Source organism: Numida meleagris, chromosome 1 (assembly GCF_002078875.1).
Source record: "Numida meleagris isolate 19003 breed g44 Domestic line chromosome 1, NumMel1.0, whole genome shotgun sequence".
Taxonomy (NCBI): Eukaryota; Metazoa; Chordata; class Aves; order Galliformes; family Numididae; genus Numida; species Numida meleagris.
The window spans coordinates 183,162,810-183,182,671 of record NC_034409.1 but is presented as its reverse complement, the minus strand read 5'-3'; the positions used below and the strand labels follow the sequence as shown (position 1 = coordinate 183,182,671).

The following is a 19,862-nucleotide window of genomic DNA, read 5'->3' as shown; positions in this document are numbered from 1 at the left end:
CTTTAAAACTCTTCTTTGTAAATCAAAGCAGTACAAAGTAGTAAATCAAAGAAACCTTTTCCTTTTAAGTGTCTTTTGGTTGTCTCAGACCATGCTTGTCTACTACTCCCCCTAAACTGCCATCCCCCATCCCTTTCTTTCTCCATGGCTGTTGCCATGCATGTCAATCAACAAAGGACAGTGCCACCGTGCTACATGAATCAGGGTGTATCATTACCCTAACAATAGTGTGAGAACCTCTGAAATAAAATAGACACAAATACTCCTTCCAGTCACCTCAGAAAGTACACGGAGGCCTAATTCTGTCTCGCTGATGTTACCAAAAGCTGCAGAACTTATACAAATACGCACAAAATCAAGACTCATATTCTTATCTTGGATAATTTCTCATTAGTGCATTGGTTTCCACTCTAAGTGAAACATTTCTTACGACAGAGAAGGGGCAAATTTTGAGGGCACATTTTTTTCTAGCATTTTGCTGCCAAAATGCTTCTGTCCTTCTGCCTTCCTAATGCTCAATTAGGAAAGCAGTAAAACAGTAGCTGTGCTTACATGATAAATCCTCCTCTAGACTGCAAATATTGTACTTTGGAGAGATTTTCAGCTGCCATTTAAGGCTATTTTAAGTGTACTTTAAAAAGATTTATGTACTACACATCCTACTGGAAATGTAATAAAACATAAATTGAGCAAGTAAATGGACTCTGTTGATTATTTTTGAATCAGTAAGAATACCATCGCAGAAAGAACAACAGTATCTCTGCATGACTGAGGCACAGGGACTTTTCTAAGGATTATGACCAGATGCACTGGAAAATTAGGCATTCAGACCAGCAAGACATTAATTGCAGGGAAATGCTTTGTGTCTTACTCTTGTGGACATCAGAAATTGAAAAAGGGAAAAGACCATGGGCACATAGAGCATTCCAGAGTAGAACACAGAGAGTCAACATACTGTTAAAGATAAAGAGCACATCAAACTTACTCTTAAACTAGCTCTTAAGAGAAAAAACAACTAAGGGTGGCTTCCTAGCTTGTTTAAAAAAAAAAAAACAACACGAGGAATTCCAACACATTAAGGAATTTAAAAATTTAAGACTAATACACGACTCTAGAAGACAATAATCACATATAACATATGCTACAAATGAATTTTCAGTTATGTGTTCCTAGTCCAAAAACACAAATTGCAAACTGTGATTCAGACCTACCGTGTATGTTTTCAGAAAGCATAAAAAGGCTTGAGAAATCCACTTCCTTACTTCCCACTGCCTTAAAAAAAATCTTTAAACAGAAACCGAAGACTAGTGTATTTAAAATAATAATATTAATAATAATACGGTCAGCAGTGTAAGAGAGGAACTCCCCTGGAGGAGGAAGTAGCCACTCTGCAGAATTTTCCTGGGGTTTTCTGCTTTGTTTTCTCCACGATGAACCTCTTCCCCTCAGACTCAAGCTTCTAGTGATGAAGAAGTCTCTTTGGGTTGGTGAATCTCGTGGGCCCTTACCTTCTATGGCAAAGCTTAGAAGCTCAAAGGAACACACTGTTGAGGGCCACTCGATCCACCACGGCTGGCTTGTCTCTTCAAGTTTGTATGGCTTGGTGCCACGAGACAATTCTCCTATTGGGCTCCAGTCATCATTGACTCAACACAGCAACAGTTCCTGGCACAGAAGGTTGCTGATATTATCTATTCAGACAAGCCCAACATTTTTTAATGCAGAACCTTCCTCACTGCCAAGGGTTCTTGAAAGACAACAGTTCTGTTCTCCACTCGCTGCTCAAAAACTTTGGAAAACACATTAGTCTTACTCCCTCCTCTTTTTGGTTTTTACTGTATTCTGTTTAAAAAATAGCTGATAAGGGAAAGCAGATTACATTTTTCAAGGAAAGCCTTAAACTAATTCAGTGAAATTCACAGCATCAGTCTGAAGAAATAACAGAAAAATGCTCTGACAACCAAGGGTTATATATTCCGCCAACCAAAATAAGTTACAGTAAAAAGTGTCTTTGTTACCAAGAATTTTGATTAGGAAACCATCGTGTCAGATAAGGAAACGAGGTATGAATAATTATATATTTGCAGTCAATAAACAAGCACACCGAGAAGGATGTTTTGCTCAGTGCAAAAACATACTCAGAAAAATCAAATCTTGGCAAGAGCCGCATGAAGTCCCATATCCAGCAGCTCCTTTTAAATACCATGCTTGTTCATTCCTGTCAGATTTCTGCTTCAGTCTACAAAACTATAAGAATATGAATAACTCTTACCCAGTGTTAATCAGCAAAAGGAGAATTCTTGCACTTTGCAGCTAGGAGAAATATGGCAGTTGGTTAGGAAGAGCTGAAAATGTTATTGAGTAACATCTGAAGGCCATTTGCTTTTTCTTCTTAGTTTTCCATTCCTAATAGAAGGCAATAATAAATGCTTCCAGAGATTTCCTTCACTGCACATTACTTCATGTTCAAACATGCAGGTACCTCCATAAAATAAAAATTAGCAATGATTGCTGTCTTTGCTCTCTTTTAACTAGACGAGCACTTAGGGAGTATTATTTCTGTGTAAAGGAGACAGAAAACTGACTGCATCTGGCTTTTCTTCCCCATCTCATTTGCATGAAATCAATATTTTGCAACCCAGAGCTTGGCTACTCTTGTATTTCTGCTTCCTTGACAGGGGGAGGTGCAGAAAAGGCCTTGCTACGGAGAGGTGGGGAGGGACAAGATTTTGCAGTTTAAAAAGAAAATTAGTTGTAATTCTCATGAAAGATGTAGTATTTACAGTCCTAGAAACTGGAGTCCTAGAAAAACAAGTTAATGGAGGGGCTAAATTCCAGCCACTCACTGGGCTGTCCTGGAATGACCATGGTTATGGACAAGAGCATTATTCATGCTCCAGAACCTTTGTGCCTTTGTTCATCAACAGCTTAATGCTCCAGCAAAGAAAGGAAACCCATTTCCCACAGACGCACACACGCAATTAGTATAGCCAAAAATCAGAGCTTCAACACAGTCAAAATTGTCCTCCGTAAGATTTTCCTACTTCTCAGACATTTTAAGTCCCTCTGCTCGATTTCTTTGACAGTGTGAGCCATTCTTGGATTAGGCCCTGAGCTCAGCTATGCATGCAAAGGGACCTGCAGGAACACTACATTCATATACAGTAAGGTTTCTTTCTGCCCGTGAAGCTTCCACTCCTGTACACCCACAGAAATGCAAGGTGTGCTCAGAGTGAGAATATAATGGAGTCCAAAGTGGTGACACAGAGAAACACATATGGTCAGATCTTCCCAAACTGACAGTAAAAAGATATACTGTTTATTTAATTTCACTGGTGTTTGCATCTAGCCAAGTCTTTTGTGACCACAGGTCAATTATCTTCGCCATATGGTGGCTTAGGCAATATGGTCTGTAATTTAATATAGCCACAGTCCAGTGCACTGGGAAGAACAGCTCACATCACAAGAGACATCTTCGCATTTCCTATAAGCCAGTCTTCTTACGGGCAGTCCCACGCAAAGAGTCAAGGGCCAGTCCAAAACAGGAGAGCTTATCCCCACACATCTGCTCAGCGACGGATGGAATCGAGTGGCAGGGTCTTGGACAACCCTGAAGGTGCTTAGGCAGAGGTTTTTCCATGATTTAGTGCTTCAATGCTAGCATCATTCACTAAGCAAAAAGTCCCTTGAAAGCAAAAGTAAAAACACAGCTTACATGAACGTTTAAAGCTTAAGAAGTTATGCCTCTCTCTAAACCCAGCTCTTATTGAACATGTGTTACACATAACCAAAGCCTGACACTTCCTGCATTGGCAGAGAGATAGCAATGGAAAAGCTCACTGAGGCTAGTTTTAGTGATTTACAGCAAAGGATGGGGGAAAAAAGATCACATCTTTCTTCAATATGTTTTTCTACTAACGTGCATGCTCTACATAAAGCCAGTTTAAGCCACTTTGCACTTAAGCTAGAATAAAGTAACACAAAGGTGGCAAAGTCAGTAACTGGCATTTTGGTTAATCTTGCCCAACATGGCCTGAGAGACAGGATTTACTTGAATTTTAAAGGTTTACATCTGGACAAGTTATCCTGAGCTGTCTTCATAACTGGAGGAGAAACAGTTTTCAAATGAGACAAAACTACACCTTTACTGGAGCAAAGCTAAACTCTCTTCGCAACATCCTACAGCAAGAGCTTCTATAGCTTAGCTATACATGATGTTCTCACCTAGTGTGGACATTTCTTTACAGCCAAGATAAATCACGTTGTAAACAATGTCTTTCTTTCCACTGACTACAAACGAATTGTGGTTGACTAGCTTGAATGCAGACTAGCCCTAAAGAATTTCATTCTGGAAATCTACAGAAGACAGCAAGGGCATCCGTTAACTATCTTGGAAGAAGAAAACTACTTCATATATCTTCTGTCATGCCTCAGTTATGTATCTTAGAAAACAAACCACAAAGGCTTGCCTAAGTCTTCAACAAAGCACGCAATGGATGACAAATGAATGTTATGCAAGCAATTGTGTGTTCCTTTCCTTTCCTAACCTTCGAGTCCTGGGCACACCACAATAATGTTCTTGCATCTATAAACCCATTGCAAAACCACTGATTCCTCTTATACTAAAGGGGAAAATTTTTACTGTGGATGGAGCAAACAATCACAGAAAAGGGGACATGAGCTTATACAACATTTTACTGGATCTCAGAGGAACATCGGGAATTGTGAATCTCAATATCACCCTCGAAGAGGAGAAAACCTTAGTGGTACCAAACAGCAAGAACAAAGACTAGAACTACTTTTTGTGAAGGCTGCGCAACTAAGCAGGTGAGGTACGGGTCTGCCATGCTGGAGGCTTGCTAACAGATTTTCCTCTGCCCGCAGAACAGACTAGAAGCAACAAAAAGCCAACATTATGAATTTCCGAATTCTGGTTCAGGCTGTTACTGTATACAATTTAAAACTAAGCACAATCAACCTTTAACTTTCAAGGCAAAGGTATCGTTCTTAAGGGAAGTGTGACAGCAGGCTCCGCTGGCCGCATGCATTTCTTCCCATCTGGCGATGGAAGGGATCCAACCCTTTTATGAGAGCTACTCCAAAGCTTTGAATATGGTAAACTTCAGGCATTATCTTATAAATCAACAGCCAACTCAAAATGAAAGTCCCAAATGATAAAAGCTAGAGGGTTAGCAACAAAGCTTAAGGGAAGCACTATGAACTGCACAGGCTTATCTACCCATAGACACAGGGGAAAACAACATCCATAAGACTGATGAGCAACAAACTCATTGTACTTTAATGATCACCACGTTCCCAGATCTGTGAGACATACTTAGGTACCTTTGGCAATGTTGGCTCTATGGTGTTTTTAAAATCTCATTCCAATTTACAGAGTATCTATGAATTTCCAGCTCATTTTCACTTCAATTACTACTACTCAACTGTGTTCTTGCCTGATCTATAACGTATATTAAAACATACGGCTGTGCATTTGCTAAAAATTCCCTGAAAAAGTGCATTCCCCACTGAATAATAAATTCTGAACAGCTTCAGACTTGAGATCAGAAAGGAACGGGGCAGTAGGGGAACAGAACCTAACAGTGTTTAGGGATACTTGGAGGGTGGCATTCTTTTGGGTTTTGTTTTTCGTACAGCCAACTGAAGCAGCCAACATTTATTTAGAAATAGTTTATGAAGTGAAAATTCCATAAATTGTAATGGAAAGACAATTTAATCTTAGCTCCAAATATTGAAATGCTGAATATACATCTGAAAAAAAAAATACAACAAAACTTCATAAAAGTTATTATGAAATACTTTGGAGAAAGATTTAGGAAAAATACTGCATATGCATTTAGTAGGAATCCCCAGTGGTTGTCTCATTTACCTCATTACACACATGCACGCACACACACTGAGTGTTAATTGCACTCCAAAAGAAATCTGCAGGCACAGACTGCAAGAAATGATATGGGTCCTTCCCCTCATTCCCTCCCCCTGATGGACGCCTACTATTCTTCTAAAAATTCTCCACAGAAGAAGAGAGTGCTAATTGTAGCTATCACAAAGTGTTTTTCCATCACCACAGAAATTTAATTCCTAAATTTGAGTCGATGCACACGCAGAGGCAGAGACCAAGTAGAGGTAGGAGTGATGACGGATCCATGCAGCAATTCATTCTAGAGGGGAAAATTTAAATACACATCAAGAGCATAAACCCACAATTGGCAGATCCACTTCGAAATCTTGAAATGCTTATTTTCAGCCTCTTAAAGCTAACTGATGCAAGCCCTTCCTGTGAGAACATCGTGCAGCCCAGGCACTTGTCTCACATACCACAGAGCTACCACAAAACGTGTTGCTGTATCAGTTAATGGCACAGCATCATCTGCAACATCAAAAGGGTGAAAAAGAAAACTGTAAGAGCAATCAGGACCTTGAAAAACTTCTCAGCGAACCGGCTTTAAAAAAAAACGGTGGAACTGTCACAGGACAGAGATGTTAATTCAGAGAAAACTGAACGAAGAGCGATGGGTCCAGAGAAAGCATTCATCTTCTGTGAGAGCTGAAAGAAACTGGTTTTAGCCGATCACCACAGAATAAATCTCCCATTCCCAGCTCATCTCACTGAGGAGCACACACCAGGCTCCAGGAACGATCCCAGCACAGACACACAAGCACTGACATTGATCTCAGCCGATGGGACTGCGCCCACTCTGGCAATACCAAAATAACAGGCTGCCCACTGGAAGGGGACAGACCCAAGCTTCTTCTCCAGTACCAACCACTCCAAACCACAAGGAGATAAACAGTTACTGCATGAATTCCTGTAGGAGGGAGAAAGGCAGTCTGTACTAATGGAAATGGCACTTTTCTCACTATACTCCCCCACAAGGAGGACCATGGGAATCAATGCTCTGCAGGCCTGCGTAGCATTGACAGGCAGCCAGCAAGGTGTAAATGCACGATCCAGTTTTCTGCTTCCATCTGACTGCATCGCAGCCGCTCACAGTACCTTGGCACCAGCAAGCTGTAGGGGGAGCACAGCGGGTGATGCTGATGCTCCGCAGCGCTGATGCAGGTTAACAGGAGGAAGCATTCTGCCAGCAGAGGCATGTGCTCACACTTGGCTTCAAGTACTTTTATTCTAGAAAAATAATTCCCTGCTTTCACCACCTCTCCTTAAACGCTATTCTAAAATGAAAGGGGAACAGCACTTCTTCCAACCACAGCAGAAATTTAGGTTGCTTAATAATTTTTTCTTTAAAAAAGGGCAAGCTGTGAAGAAACTGTCTTGCAAATTACAGGATAGCAAGGAAGAAGGGGTTTCTAATGACCTCCAGCAAACAATACATACGCATCTTCCAAGTGAAAAATGTGTCATGCTGCTAAGTGAACATTCCTCTGCAAACATCATGTTTGTTTGCTAGTGATTTTGAGGGCCCTGTTGGCTGGGGAACCTGACAAACCCACGGTATGAGGAATCCCTGTCTAATAGAGATTTCACACAGCCAAGGTGACAAAAAGAAAGGAGACAAGAAGACACATTTGGAGTTACAAGGAAAACATGTTGAGCCACCTAAGCCACCACAAAGCAAAGAAAGCCCTGAATCTAGACAAGGAATACTGATGGCTCTCTGTTGGTAACAGAAATGCTCAAGTGTAAAAGAACCTGCAAAACAGCAGTTGATCGGCGCGTCAGAATTGTAAAACAATTCCCAGTTATGTAAAATAAAAAGAAAGAAGAAAATAAGTCAGTGAAAAATTTATGACATTACATACACAACCACAGCTGTGGCAGCGCCTGCCACCATATATATTTATACCAATGAATTGCTTCACCTCTGCTGTGTGTAGGAGAAAATGAACACCTCAACTTCACAGAGGAAAAGCTTCAGACCTGCTACAGAGCACCTTACCCCAACAATTTCTGAGGATTACCTTTCATATCCATAGGTAAAAGTTGTGAACTAACATTTACACATAAACTATTGATTCTTTAACAAATTGCTGCTTAATACTGGCTAATAAAACTCTTTAAAATCCTTGCCACCTTTGAACAGGTGGACTTTCTGTTAATTGTAACTACTCACAGGACAAAATATTAGGATTGTCAGAGAAAGGAATTAGTTTTGTGTTAACAGCTTCCATGCAATCTTATGGTGTTTGATTTTACAGAACTGCTCAGCTGCAGCTGAGAAATGCTAGAAGTCATTACAAGAATGTCCCAACACCACTGGTTTTACAGTAAGGGAGCTTTTTGCAAAGGTGAGGAATATTAGCAAACCCCTTGGTTTCATAAGGCAAACGTACAAAGAGTTCTCAAAACTCTTCTGAGCTAAACAAGAACTTTGGATTTGAAATTAACAAATCAATAACAGACTTAAAAGAGCCTTGTTTGGGACTTTTATGTGAAAGCCATTTATTGTAACAGAAGACTATTTTAGCAGCTTGAAGATAACAATCTTTCTCTGAAAGAAGATACTTCCAAGGACTCCCTGTTTACAAACAAGAAGGAGTTTTCAAAAGAGACCATCTCAGATACACACCAGAGGAGGAAAAAAAAAAACGATTATACAACTGGCTGGTTGAGGATCTTCACTTACTTAAAGCACTTGAAAGAAAAAGGAGTTCCTTTGAAAATTCATCTCCAAATGTGGGTTGCAGAGTCAGCTTTTTGAAGATTAAACAACTTTATAAAGAAGGAAATAATATGGTAGAGATTAAAGTTCAATTTCTGTTTCACTTGTTTGACTTCGGGACCTTTCATGCTTTGGCTACATAAAATTTGGCATTAACCTGAAAGCTAAAATCATTTTACTATATCCAAACTCAGAGGAGCAAGAAATGGTCACTGATGGAGACCACAACATATACAGATAGGTAGAGAGATACAGATTCTTTTTCCTTTGTTCAGACAAAGCATACATACCCTTAAATCTGGAGAAAAGTTGTCTGCTGAGGTGGAGACCGAGTCCGATGATACAACAGAAGCGGATTTTGTATGAGCAGAATGGTCCGACTGAGAAGTGGAAGCACTGAAAAGAGAAATACCACACTATCAAAACGGTGCTCAGGACTGCTCAGAAGCCTACAAATAAGGCCACTCGCTTGCAGCTGTATCAGGCAATTTTCCCTGGTTTCCACCCTTTCCATTCTCAGTTACTTAGTCCTCAGCAGTGGTTTCAGAGAACCTGTTTTACCCTCTGTTCCTCCGGATTACAAAAGCACACACAATTCCTTATCAAATCGCAGCTCACACCGAGCCAGCGTTGTCACGAACGCAAACCTGATCAAATCCTAAATCAACGAAATGAAGGGCCTCCATTTCAGGCTTTCAGATGGGAGAAATTAGTGCACTGCAACTTGATGAAAACAGACAGGATCCTGAATGCACGCCAGCACAACTCCAACCGCAGCTTTACAATGGTGGAATGAATTCAGAATAAAAACCTCTTTCCACCACACTTAACTTCCCCCTTTCAGGTGTAAGCACAGCCCCAGGAGAACGAAGAAGACCCTCCCAGCATACCTCTCTGGTGATACAAAGTGTGATTTGCTAAAAACAAAGCAAAACAGTTACCATTTTTTCCACACCGTTTTTCTAGGACAGCTGTAAGCCATTAAAATAAGCTTATTTTATGACATTTTCATGCTGCAAGCTTTTCTAGAACCGTAATTGCTTGAAATTAGCATTTGATAATAATGCTTTTAAAGCCCCATAGGACTGCAAAGAAAGACCTCTGTGGTGCAATGTTCTGCCATGGCACAACAGCAAACACTACCTGGAGCAGCTCATTCCCACACTCTTGTGACCCCAGAAAGGTTTCACTTGGGTGCTATGACACCCTTAAAGAGCAGCTACCTGACCAAGGCAGAAAACCCACACAAGCATTATGTTATTAGTTGTATTAATTAATCATTTGACAACCTACAATCAGCTTTATCTGAGCTTCCAAAGAGCCTGGAGATCTGTTAATTGTCTGAAAATTGTTTTGCTGCTTAACTGCTGCTAAACAGCCACTGAGAGGCCAGAACGTTCTGGTTTTATTTCTATTCTTCGAGGTTTGGCAAAGCGTTAGGCAGGCAGTGTTAAAAACATGAGGTACTATGGTAAAGCTGGGCTCTTGCTGGGAGTCACTCCTTTCTGCCCAAGGATTAAAGAGCATTGGCAAGCTTTTAATCCTATGATGTAGAAACTTTGAAACCAAAGTTTTGGGAACAGTAAAAAACCATTTAAATAAACGATACCATTGTGCCAACTGAATAGCCCGATTCCACTGAATGCATTTATTGTACACAGTTCACCAGCTAACCACTCTGCATCCAACCCACTTAACTCTTTGAGTTTACCACGACGTTACTTTTCAGAGGGACGGACAGAAAATAATCCCACGCTGAAGTAACAAGAACCAACTCAGCAAAGCCACCTGTTCTTACAGCACAAAGGGCCTCCCAGATACACAGAATGCGCAAACAGTTCCACATTACAACCAAACTGATAAAGCTACACTGCTGCTGAATGCTGGTCATGCTCCTACTCTCTTCCTCCTCTCCTCGACCTGGGCTGCACTCCACTGCCATGCATTCCCATTGCGAGCACCAGGAGGTGCGGTTTGATTTGCTGATCTGCAGGGGCAGCAAACGATTGCTAAACATGAAGAAAGTCTTCTGCTGGATCACAGGGCTGACTGGATTCATTACGTGGCCACATAAATCAGAGGCAGTGCACAGGAGAAGGAGGGAATCTGTATCTGGAAATGATGAGGAGGGCTGAAAACACTTCTGCGCACAGCAGCCCGCAGGCATGCTAAATGAGGCTTAGCCCTAAACCACATCATTACATTGCTTTACTTAAACCAGCTCAGAGCCCTGCATGTATTCCCTCAAAACTCATTTCAGCCTGCTTTTCTGCACATTCAGTCTTCACCTTCCAAGCATTCGCCTTGACGTTTGCAACTGCTTAATTGATTGTGGTTTAAAGTCATGTTAAAATCACCCCATCGAATCGTTCCACAGAGCAGCACCACCGTACTGTGCAGCAGCCCATACAGGGATGGCACCAACAGTTTTCAGCTGGGAGTCAGCAGCTCTGCCTCCTCTGCCTCAGTCCCATGGAGCCAGCTCCAGCCAAGGCAACCAAAGCTTCAGCAGAAACCTCTTGGTGTATTTAAATGCATTTAAGGTCAGTGACACAGCTCAGTGTTGAGAAGTCATTTAGTACAAATGTAAATAGCAAAGCAAGGGATGTACCGGCAGCTAATCTAAGCCCATGTGCCTGCACAGAGCAGGCATTTGTTTGCACCATGCAGAGCAGCGTACTTACTGACCAGCACTAAATCACTGAGCACAGGAACAGTAATAGAAGGATTCGCATCAAGAATTTCATGTCCTTTCATCACAGAAAATGGAGCTGGAAAGGCCTTTCATGAGTAGTAGTAGTCTCTCCCTAGCTATTCCCAAGCAATCCCTGCAGCCTGTCCACCTAACCTGCTCATCACTGCTCCCAGCCAGGGAAAGCATTAACAAAAGGAGTCAAAATCCACCAGTTGTTCTTCTTGCACAACTTGCCTGCCCTCCTACATCCCCAGCCTTTACCAAATACACTAGCGGTGATTATCTAACCATAACAGACCAAAATTTGTTATGAAATTGTTAGTTAATTTTACTTCAGCAGGCTGAGGGGCCAACTGCTTTGTGCAGGGTAAAAAAAAATAACAACTGTGAAAGTGTTTTGTGTTTGTTGATCATGCCTGGCTTCGAGTGGGTTTCAGTGAACGGAAGCATTTGCATTTTAGAAGGGAATTTTCAGAGGCTCCCAGCACCAGAGCCCCCTGTGTTCCTGTGGCAGCCTCCAGCAGCCATGTCACCTCCTGTGACACCGGGGACAGCTCTGGGAATCGCTGCCTGCACACACGTGAGCAATACCATGCAGTATCCACAGGCTGCACATGTTTGGCTGGCTGCCTCTGCGCTCACCTGTCACTTACAGGGAGCTGTGATGGAGGAAGGTGCAGGGTACTGAGCTACTGCTGCTGCCTCGCCACTCCCTCCAGCCATGCTCAGGCAGCTTGCATGGCTCCAGTTCTGCTGCTCAGCCAAGTGATTAACCTGATGTCCCTGCAGGCACATGAGAAGTTTTTTTTAGTTTCAGTAGTTTAATAAACATGGAGTTCTCCCTACTGTCAAAGCAAAAAGAAAGATGTTCAAGCCATGCAGCTTAATGTGTCTGCGGGGTGGGGGAAGGAGAGGGGTGCTACGGCTACTACGCAAGGAGCAGAGCTCCCTCTGCATCTGCCACCTGCTCTTCTGCACCCAGGGCAAATCCTGCTGCTGCTGCAGTTTCTCCATATTAACCTACCTTCTACGAATGCAAAGTTAGAGATGTCTCCTACAGCGTTTTTGGCAGTGGGATGGGGTAGTACTGATGCTAGTCTAAAGTGCTGAGGGCCCCTCTGAGAAATACCCCAAATTCCTGACCTTCACAAGTAAGGCAGAACAGGGCAAACCTGTGTGACAGCACATACATGATGGTCAGATGTCACTGCTGAGTTCGGTTACAAACATTTGAGAACGCAGGTACGTGTGGCCTGATTTCAGCAAGGGTTAAAAATCACTGGAGCTGTGCCCATCACTGCCAGCAGAAAGTCTGGTTCAGTGCAACTCAGTAGACAGTGACAGGGCAAGGGGGAACAGTTTTAAACTAAAAGTGGGGAGATTTAGGTTAGATGTCAGGGAGAAATATTGCACTGAGAGGGCTATGAGGCCCTGGCACAGGCTATTCAGAGATGTGTGGGTGCCCCATCCCTGCAGGTGCTCAAGGCCAGGTTGGATGGGGCCCTGGGCAGCCTGAGCTGGTGGGTGGCAACCAGCTCACGGCAGGGGCTTAGAACTAGATGATCTTTGAGGTCCCTTCCAACCCAAGCCATTCTATGACTCATTCTATGATTCAGTCTAAATGACTATCATCTCTGAACCTCGCTAAGGTTCTAGGAAGCAGCATTTATTCAAGTTCACAAAATACTTTAAGTTCTCCCTCCAGGAAAGAAACAGAGCTCAGGTGCTTCAGAGCCGACCTGTGAAGAACGAGGACTTCCAGGAGCAGTTCTCTTCCCATGCTGCACAGGCAGCTCCACAGCACCCATTCTGATGTCTGTGCTAAGTGTCACAACAGACCCCTACAACACAAAAGCACCTCCATAGAAAAGTATCTTGCCCCTTTTGCTGCTATTCCCATTTCTACCTCTTTGCTCCCCAAGCAGAAGGAGAAAACAGGTTTAGGATGCAATTAGCACTGATACATGTCTTTCAACTTAGTAATTATTGTTTAAATGTATTTTTATGGCCAGATTCTGAATGATAAATGAGTCTAAATGAGATCTGTCAGCACAATTGTCTCGTACAGTGTCTGCACGCAGCACTAACCCCTTGGCTATATGGAATACATATATGCAACTAATATGGAAATTAAAACGGAAAACAAGCATAATGACTCAACTCTTGCTAAAGCCTTCATTGTTATTATTAGGACTAACCCACAATACGCCAGGTGGTTTTCAAGCATAACTCAGACAGATGCCCTCTGGTGATGCTTGTTCAGGCAACTGAAAGGTATTACAGCCTCCATAGCAGAACTGAAAGAATGCCAGCATGCTTCGCTTAAGCCATCAACAAAGATGTAAAGAAACTACAAACAGAAGTGTCTGAGACACGCAAACTTATCCTCTTACACTATGAAGGTGCGGGGAAATATTTTTGCGGAAAGCAGTGGTAAAGTCTGAGGTCACTTCAAAAAGTATCATCAAACAGCCAGAGCCATCTGAGGCAATCTCTGCCCTCTGACCCTTTTAATTCAAGTAACATGGTGTATAAAATGGTAAAGAAAAAGAAATAAAAATTTGTTGCTATTCGCTTTGCTGTTACGTAAGTGTGAATATGCAGTTACTGCTTTCCTAGAGCAGATAAGCAATAACTTTTCACAGAATAAAAAACACACATACAGCAATATGACCACATGAGGGTCCAAGAGCAGCCCAGAGAATTCAGGTTACATAGGAGGCAAGCACGGAGATGCAAGGGAACAGTCAGAACCCAAGTGTGAAAACCCAAAGCCAAGCTTAAGGACAGCCTCTTCTCCCAGGTCGTGTGACCCGAGAAGAAAAACAAGACAGCCAGTTTCATTTACAAGCCAAAACTGCACAACAGCTTCCAGCAAAACACTAGGCAAAAGTCATGGTATCACCATGATTCAGATGAACCTTCCTTCCCTCTTTGTACCTGCTGAGAATTGCTGTTTCCAAGAAAGCATCTTAGGAGGCTTGCCTCTCTCTGTTCAGCAAGAACATCAAAATTCCACATAAATATACACCTTCCTAAAGATAAGAAACAATCCTGTCCAAAAAGGGACTGAGTAGCAACTCTCCAGAAATCTACCCAAGGTTAATTTTTTTCAGACTTCAGAAGCATACAGTTTCCTCAAGTTCCTATCCTAAATCTACAACTGAGAATCTGTATATGAGTTTAACATCCAAAACTCTCAGAAAACCTGATGAGACAGAAGCAAAATACATCTCTGGAAAATATGGCATTTTCATTTAACAACATACACATAGGGCTTTAGAATGGTTTTTTGTTTGATTTTTTTTTTCCTACACCATTGTCTGAAAATACTAACCGAGCTCACTCCTATAAGTAACACAACTGAAATGCAGTCACAGATGATAGAGTCAGCTCTCCAATGCCTTCTTTATGAATATTCCTTCCCTGCTGCTACAAGTAGCTGCTTCTTTGCTTGCAAAGGTGTGCCAATTACTCAGATGCTAATTGGCATCAGCTGCTCATACAATTTCTTCTCTATCAAACCATACACTTTGTTTCAATAGTCACTGAAATGACATGGAAAACAGGTGATAAAACGCACCACTGTGCAATACAGTTTGAGCTGTAAAGGTCATAAATGAGAAAAGCACTGCAGAGTGCAAATTTCCATTTCCTCTCTTCCTGTTTTTGTAAAACTTTCTCATTATGTACATTCCTAAAAATTAATCAAAGTGCAAACTGCAAATTAATGTTGACTACTGGCAAATACAATTTCATATGGAAGCTTTGGATGCCAAAAGAACAGGATCCAAAAGGTTCAGATTTACAGCAAGACCATAAATAGGAGCACCTGTAGTACTTGGACACTCTCTTTATAAAGCATAATTACACAGAGGTATCGAGCACTCCCTGCGCACTTCCCCAGTTCAAGCTGGCAATTTTCTCTCTTCAATACTTCCAATGCTACTGCTTCTTTCAGAGAAATACTGAAAAACCTTTTGGGTCACATCAGAGCAACAGGAGACAAAGTGATGTTTGTTTCCCATGAATATCACCTTGTCCTAGCTGGTACTGCCCGATCTGGCCTGGGAAATCCAGCTGTCGCCCACATCAGGGCTCCCATTTCCAGCAGCTCTGTGTGGCTCTAGGGATGCAAAGCAACCCTATAGTCCTTTCTGGTACACAGATCCTAAGGGTACTCAAGCATCCCTTGCTCCCCCTAGTCCAGGGAAGGGCTTACAGCACAGCTGGTGCCTGATGGACCTGGGGCCTCGCAGCAGGAGCAGGGCATTCTGTGCTGGCATCTGTTCTGCCAGAGCCACAACAAACGCTGCAGCTGTAAATTAAGTTTTAGAGTCTTTACATTCTGTCTGTCCCAGGACAAGAACCCCGCTGTGCTCAGCACTGCACAAGCCCAAAACAACTGGCAGTCCTTCTCCTGAAGAGCTTCCATGGATGGAGAAAGGAGCAGCATCTGCAGGAAGGAAGGACTCAATCTTATTTTTTCACAGAAAAACAAACATCAGAACAGGCTCATTTTACTTTCTGTACCAAAAGAAACTACATATAGCACATACAAGATGCACTCCTACTCTCACAGAATACACAGGACCCTCTTTTCCAGACATCCAGGATACACAGTTGCTACACTTAAGAACTACATGAAACTCACAATCTTTCTAAACATTTAAATATCCCACCTCAACCCTGCTTGACCTGTAGCTACCTCAGAGGCAGACAAAAGCCAGAAGCAAATATGTTCTCGCAGGAAAGAAGAGAACCAACTGCCAGGCTTCCTCTGGCATTCCGGAGAGGCAGACAGTTACATAATAATATACACTTGCCATGCAAAAGGATTGGCTACATCAGAGCTTAACAACATACTAAAAAGAAGCCATTTCAGCAAACAAATTATCGTGCATGTGTGTGACAGACCTAAAATAGCCCCCCCACGCCACTTGCCTGAATGGAAAAGATTCACTTCTGTTGCCAAGCAAACCCAGGTCTCAGTCTGACTTCATGTTCCAATGAAAGAGAATGACTTTTTTTTTTTTAAGTTGATCCTTAAAGCTGCATCCCAAGCTGAATATATGGTACATGTTTTTCCATGAGCCATAAAGAGAATGTCCTAAGTTTTGACTGTGAACAAGCTTTTCTAGGAATGCAAATTCTGCTCTCAGAAGTTACACAATGGACTACAGTGTCACAAGCACTGTTCATGCTCCATTAGTCATTCTTCTATTATTTTTTTTTAAAGAAATTCACAAAAGGCCTGCAGTGCGTGTGGAGCACTTGCTAAACAATAGGCTGATTGTCTAAAATATTTGCAAGATTCCAGGAATAGAAAGCCAACACCCAAAGACAAACCAATATGCAGCACATAATTAATAACAGCAAGCAGCTCGCAGTATCATGCTTTCATGAGTCAAACACCCCAGAAGGTAAAAACAGGAAGAACAGCAGCAATCAGAGGCCTGAACTGAAATATCCTGATCAGCATGTGGAAGATAACTACAAAATTATCTGTATGCACAACAGGAACAAAAGGGGCGCTGGGTTTCTAAGAAGCTCCAGGCTGGTATGGGGTGGTACTCAGCTACAGGAAAGGAAACAGAAGGGAAAAAAAAATTCAAAGAATTATTAAACTTTTGCTGGAACTGACATCATACCTCTGTTTCACCAGCTTCACAGAGTTCAAAATTAGTTACTACATCCTGAAAACAGGTTGGCAATCCAACACTTCAGTCTGATACCAGGTCTTACTAGAAATACATTTGCTTTGCAAAAATAATACTACTGCAAGCAACTTCACTTGTAGCATTAACAATGACAGCAATGATGGTTGGGCAAGGTAGATGGCCCACCTCCTCCAGGTGAGACAAGGTGGGAAGGCAGTCCAGCAGCTATGGCTCTGCCCTATTTCTTGTGGCAGAGAGATCTGACGTGCTTTCTGCAGATGTCTGTGCACACCTGGGTCTGTGCTTACAAACTTCTGCATTTCCACTCTCTAGGACAGACCCTTTGCATTTAAAATAAATTATGACTATAGGGTAAAGAGGGATTCAAAATGCAACCCTGCTCACTGTCAACACAACACTGCTTGTGAGAACAGTGCTCCCACCCACCCATTTCTGTGTTTTCCTACGCCGCAGGCTACTGCTCTACTTTTGGGGTTGTTCAGAAGGAGCCAGAGCCCTTGTTTTAAAATCTAAGATGCTGTGGAGGGTAGAACTGAACTCCAAATAAAGAACTACTCTGAGTAAACAAAATTTCTGGGTCATGAAAACATGGTCGAGGTAGAAAAGTTCCAGTAACTAAAGCTTGAGATTTTTGAAGAAACACCACAAAGTGACAGACAGAAGGCCCTCAGGGAGATCAGCAACACATCTGGGCACCACAATACTCGAAGAACATTAAACTATTAGCACCCAAAGGAGACCTACAAAGATGGTGAAGGGCCTAGAAGACAAGATGGATGAGGAGTGGCTGAGGTCCCTGGTGTGCTCAGCCCAGAGCAGAGCAGGCTGAGGGGAGGCCTCATGGCGGCTGCAGCTCCTCACAGGGAGCGGAGGGGCAGCGACAGGGCCTGAGGGAATTGCATGGAGCTGTGTCAGGGGAGGGGCAGGTGGGGGTTATGGAAAGGGCCTGCCCCAGAGGGCGGTGGGCATGGAACAGGCTGCCCAGGGCAGCGGGCACGGCCCCGAACTGCCGGAGCTCAAGGAGCATTTGGACAGCGCTCTCAGACATTGGGTTTGATTTTGAGTGGAGCGGGAAGCTGGAGTCAATAATTCTTGTGAGTCCCTTCTAATTCAGGATATTCTGTGATTCTATTATTCTATCCTTGTGGATCCCTTCAAACTCAAGATATTCTAAGATTCTAGGATTCCACATCTACAGGATTGTCCAGCCAGCAGTCTCTCAGGCCATGACGATCAGCATTTGTCTCAGCTCACAGCTCTCTTCTTGACCAGCTCAAGCACTGCCTGGGCAGCCTACAGCCACAGTCCTTCTGATGCAGCACAACCTTCACTAGCAAAAAGGCAACTCAGGAATCCAAATCCAGCAGGTCAAGGGAGGTGACTCTGCCCCTCTATTCTGCTCTCGTGAGACCCCACCTGAACTACTGCATCCAGCTCCAGAGCCCCCAACACAAAAAGGACACGGACCTGTCGGAGCAGGTCTAGAGGAGGGCCACAAAGATGGTCAGAGGGCTGGAGTACCTCCCCTACGAGGACAGGCTGAGAGAGCTGGGGCTCTACAGCCTGGAGAATAGAAAGCTCCAAGGAGACCTTATTGCTGCCTTCCTGTACCTGAAGGGGGCTTACAGGAAGGCTGGGGGGGGACTTTTTATGAGGGCATGTAGTGATAGGATGAGGGGAAATGGTTTTAAACTGGAAGATGGTAGATTTAGACTAGGTAATAGGAAGAAACTCTTTACTGTGAGGGTGGTGAGATGCTGGAATGGGTTGCCCAGTAAGGCTGTGGATGCCCCCTCCCTAGAAGCATTCAGGGCCAGGCTGGATGAGGCTGTGAGTAACCTGGTCTAGAGGGAGGTGTCCCTTCCTATAGCAGGAGGGTTGGAACTAGATGATCTTCAAGGTCCCTTCCAACCCAAACCATTCTATAATTCTGTGATTTGCTGGTGCTACAAGACTATCAGTGGAAGAAGCCAATTCCAGGGCTCAGGATATTTTGTGCAGAGAAGAGTCCTGGATAGTGTTGCTATCTCCTCTATGTGAATACAAAAAGAAGTCATTCTGGAAATCCTAAACACAATTCAAAACCGCTCTCACTATTTACAGTACTTAACATATAAGCTTCCACCTCCTTCCTTTAAAGTACATTAAATCAGAGTAAAACATGCAAGTAGAAAATGACAAAGTTTTTGACACAAATTCAGACAGTCCCATGCTAATGGAATATGGGCAGTAACATGCAATAACAACAATAAGAGTGTGAGAGCAAAGAGAAACAGAGGAACAGAAAACAACGTATGTCCTCAAATACTGTGTTTGCTTGTTTTAAAATGTTATTTGGGGTGGTTCTTTGGCTGGTTTTCTTTTTTGTTTGTTTGTTTAAGAAACATACTAACTTGATCAAGAAATAGAAATAATACCTATACGAGAAGGCACTTAAGACAGGAAGGAAATATGGATAAAAAGATAGATTTATTTTACTACTTGTATTCTGGCAGTGCCTTCATCTCTAGCTACAAACTAAGAGCTGGTTATGCATGGTTTAAACAAATACATGTATACTTCCCACAGTTCATGTGCTGTCTCATTTCTTCTTTGGATTCTTTTTTTATCTCCCTGTTTAAAAAACACCTTAGTAAGAAAGCAACATGTATTGTTAAATGTTCTGATTTTCTTTCAAACACATACCACACAACCCCCTCACCCTAATAAACCAAACATCCACAGGAATTAAAAATACCAGCAATTTACTCATCAATGACATGAGTTGTTCCCATACTGCGAATAATCAAACAGAGGAAAGAACATATAAATACAGCCAATCTGAAGAGTCATGCATCACCC

General features: G+C 42.6%; 1 protein-coding gene across 2 annotated transcripts in view; it reads right to left on the bottom strand.

Annotated features, from left to right (window-relative positions):
• The window catches only part of MTMR2 (myotubularin related protein 2), a 60,230-nt gene that overhangs the window by 31,086 nt on the left and 9,282 nt on the right, over positions 1-19,862 (bottom strand). Inside the window, exons 1-2 of one of the 2 annotated variants that reach the window (XM_021381526.1) lie at positions 16,285-16,303; positions 8,936-9,041 (exon numbers count right to left, since the gene is read on the bottom strand). Coding sequence is in view for 1 of the 2 variants with exons in the window: in XM_021381521.1 (XP_021237196.1) it covers positions 8,936-9,041 (106 nt within the window). In the remaining variant the exon portion in view is untranslated. Of the gene's footprint in view, positions 1-8,935; positions 9,042-16,284; positions 16,304-19,862 lie in introns of those variants that run through there. The other variant, XM_021381521.1, reaches the window with a different exon arrangement.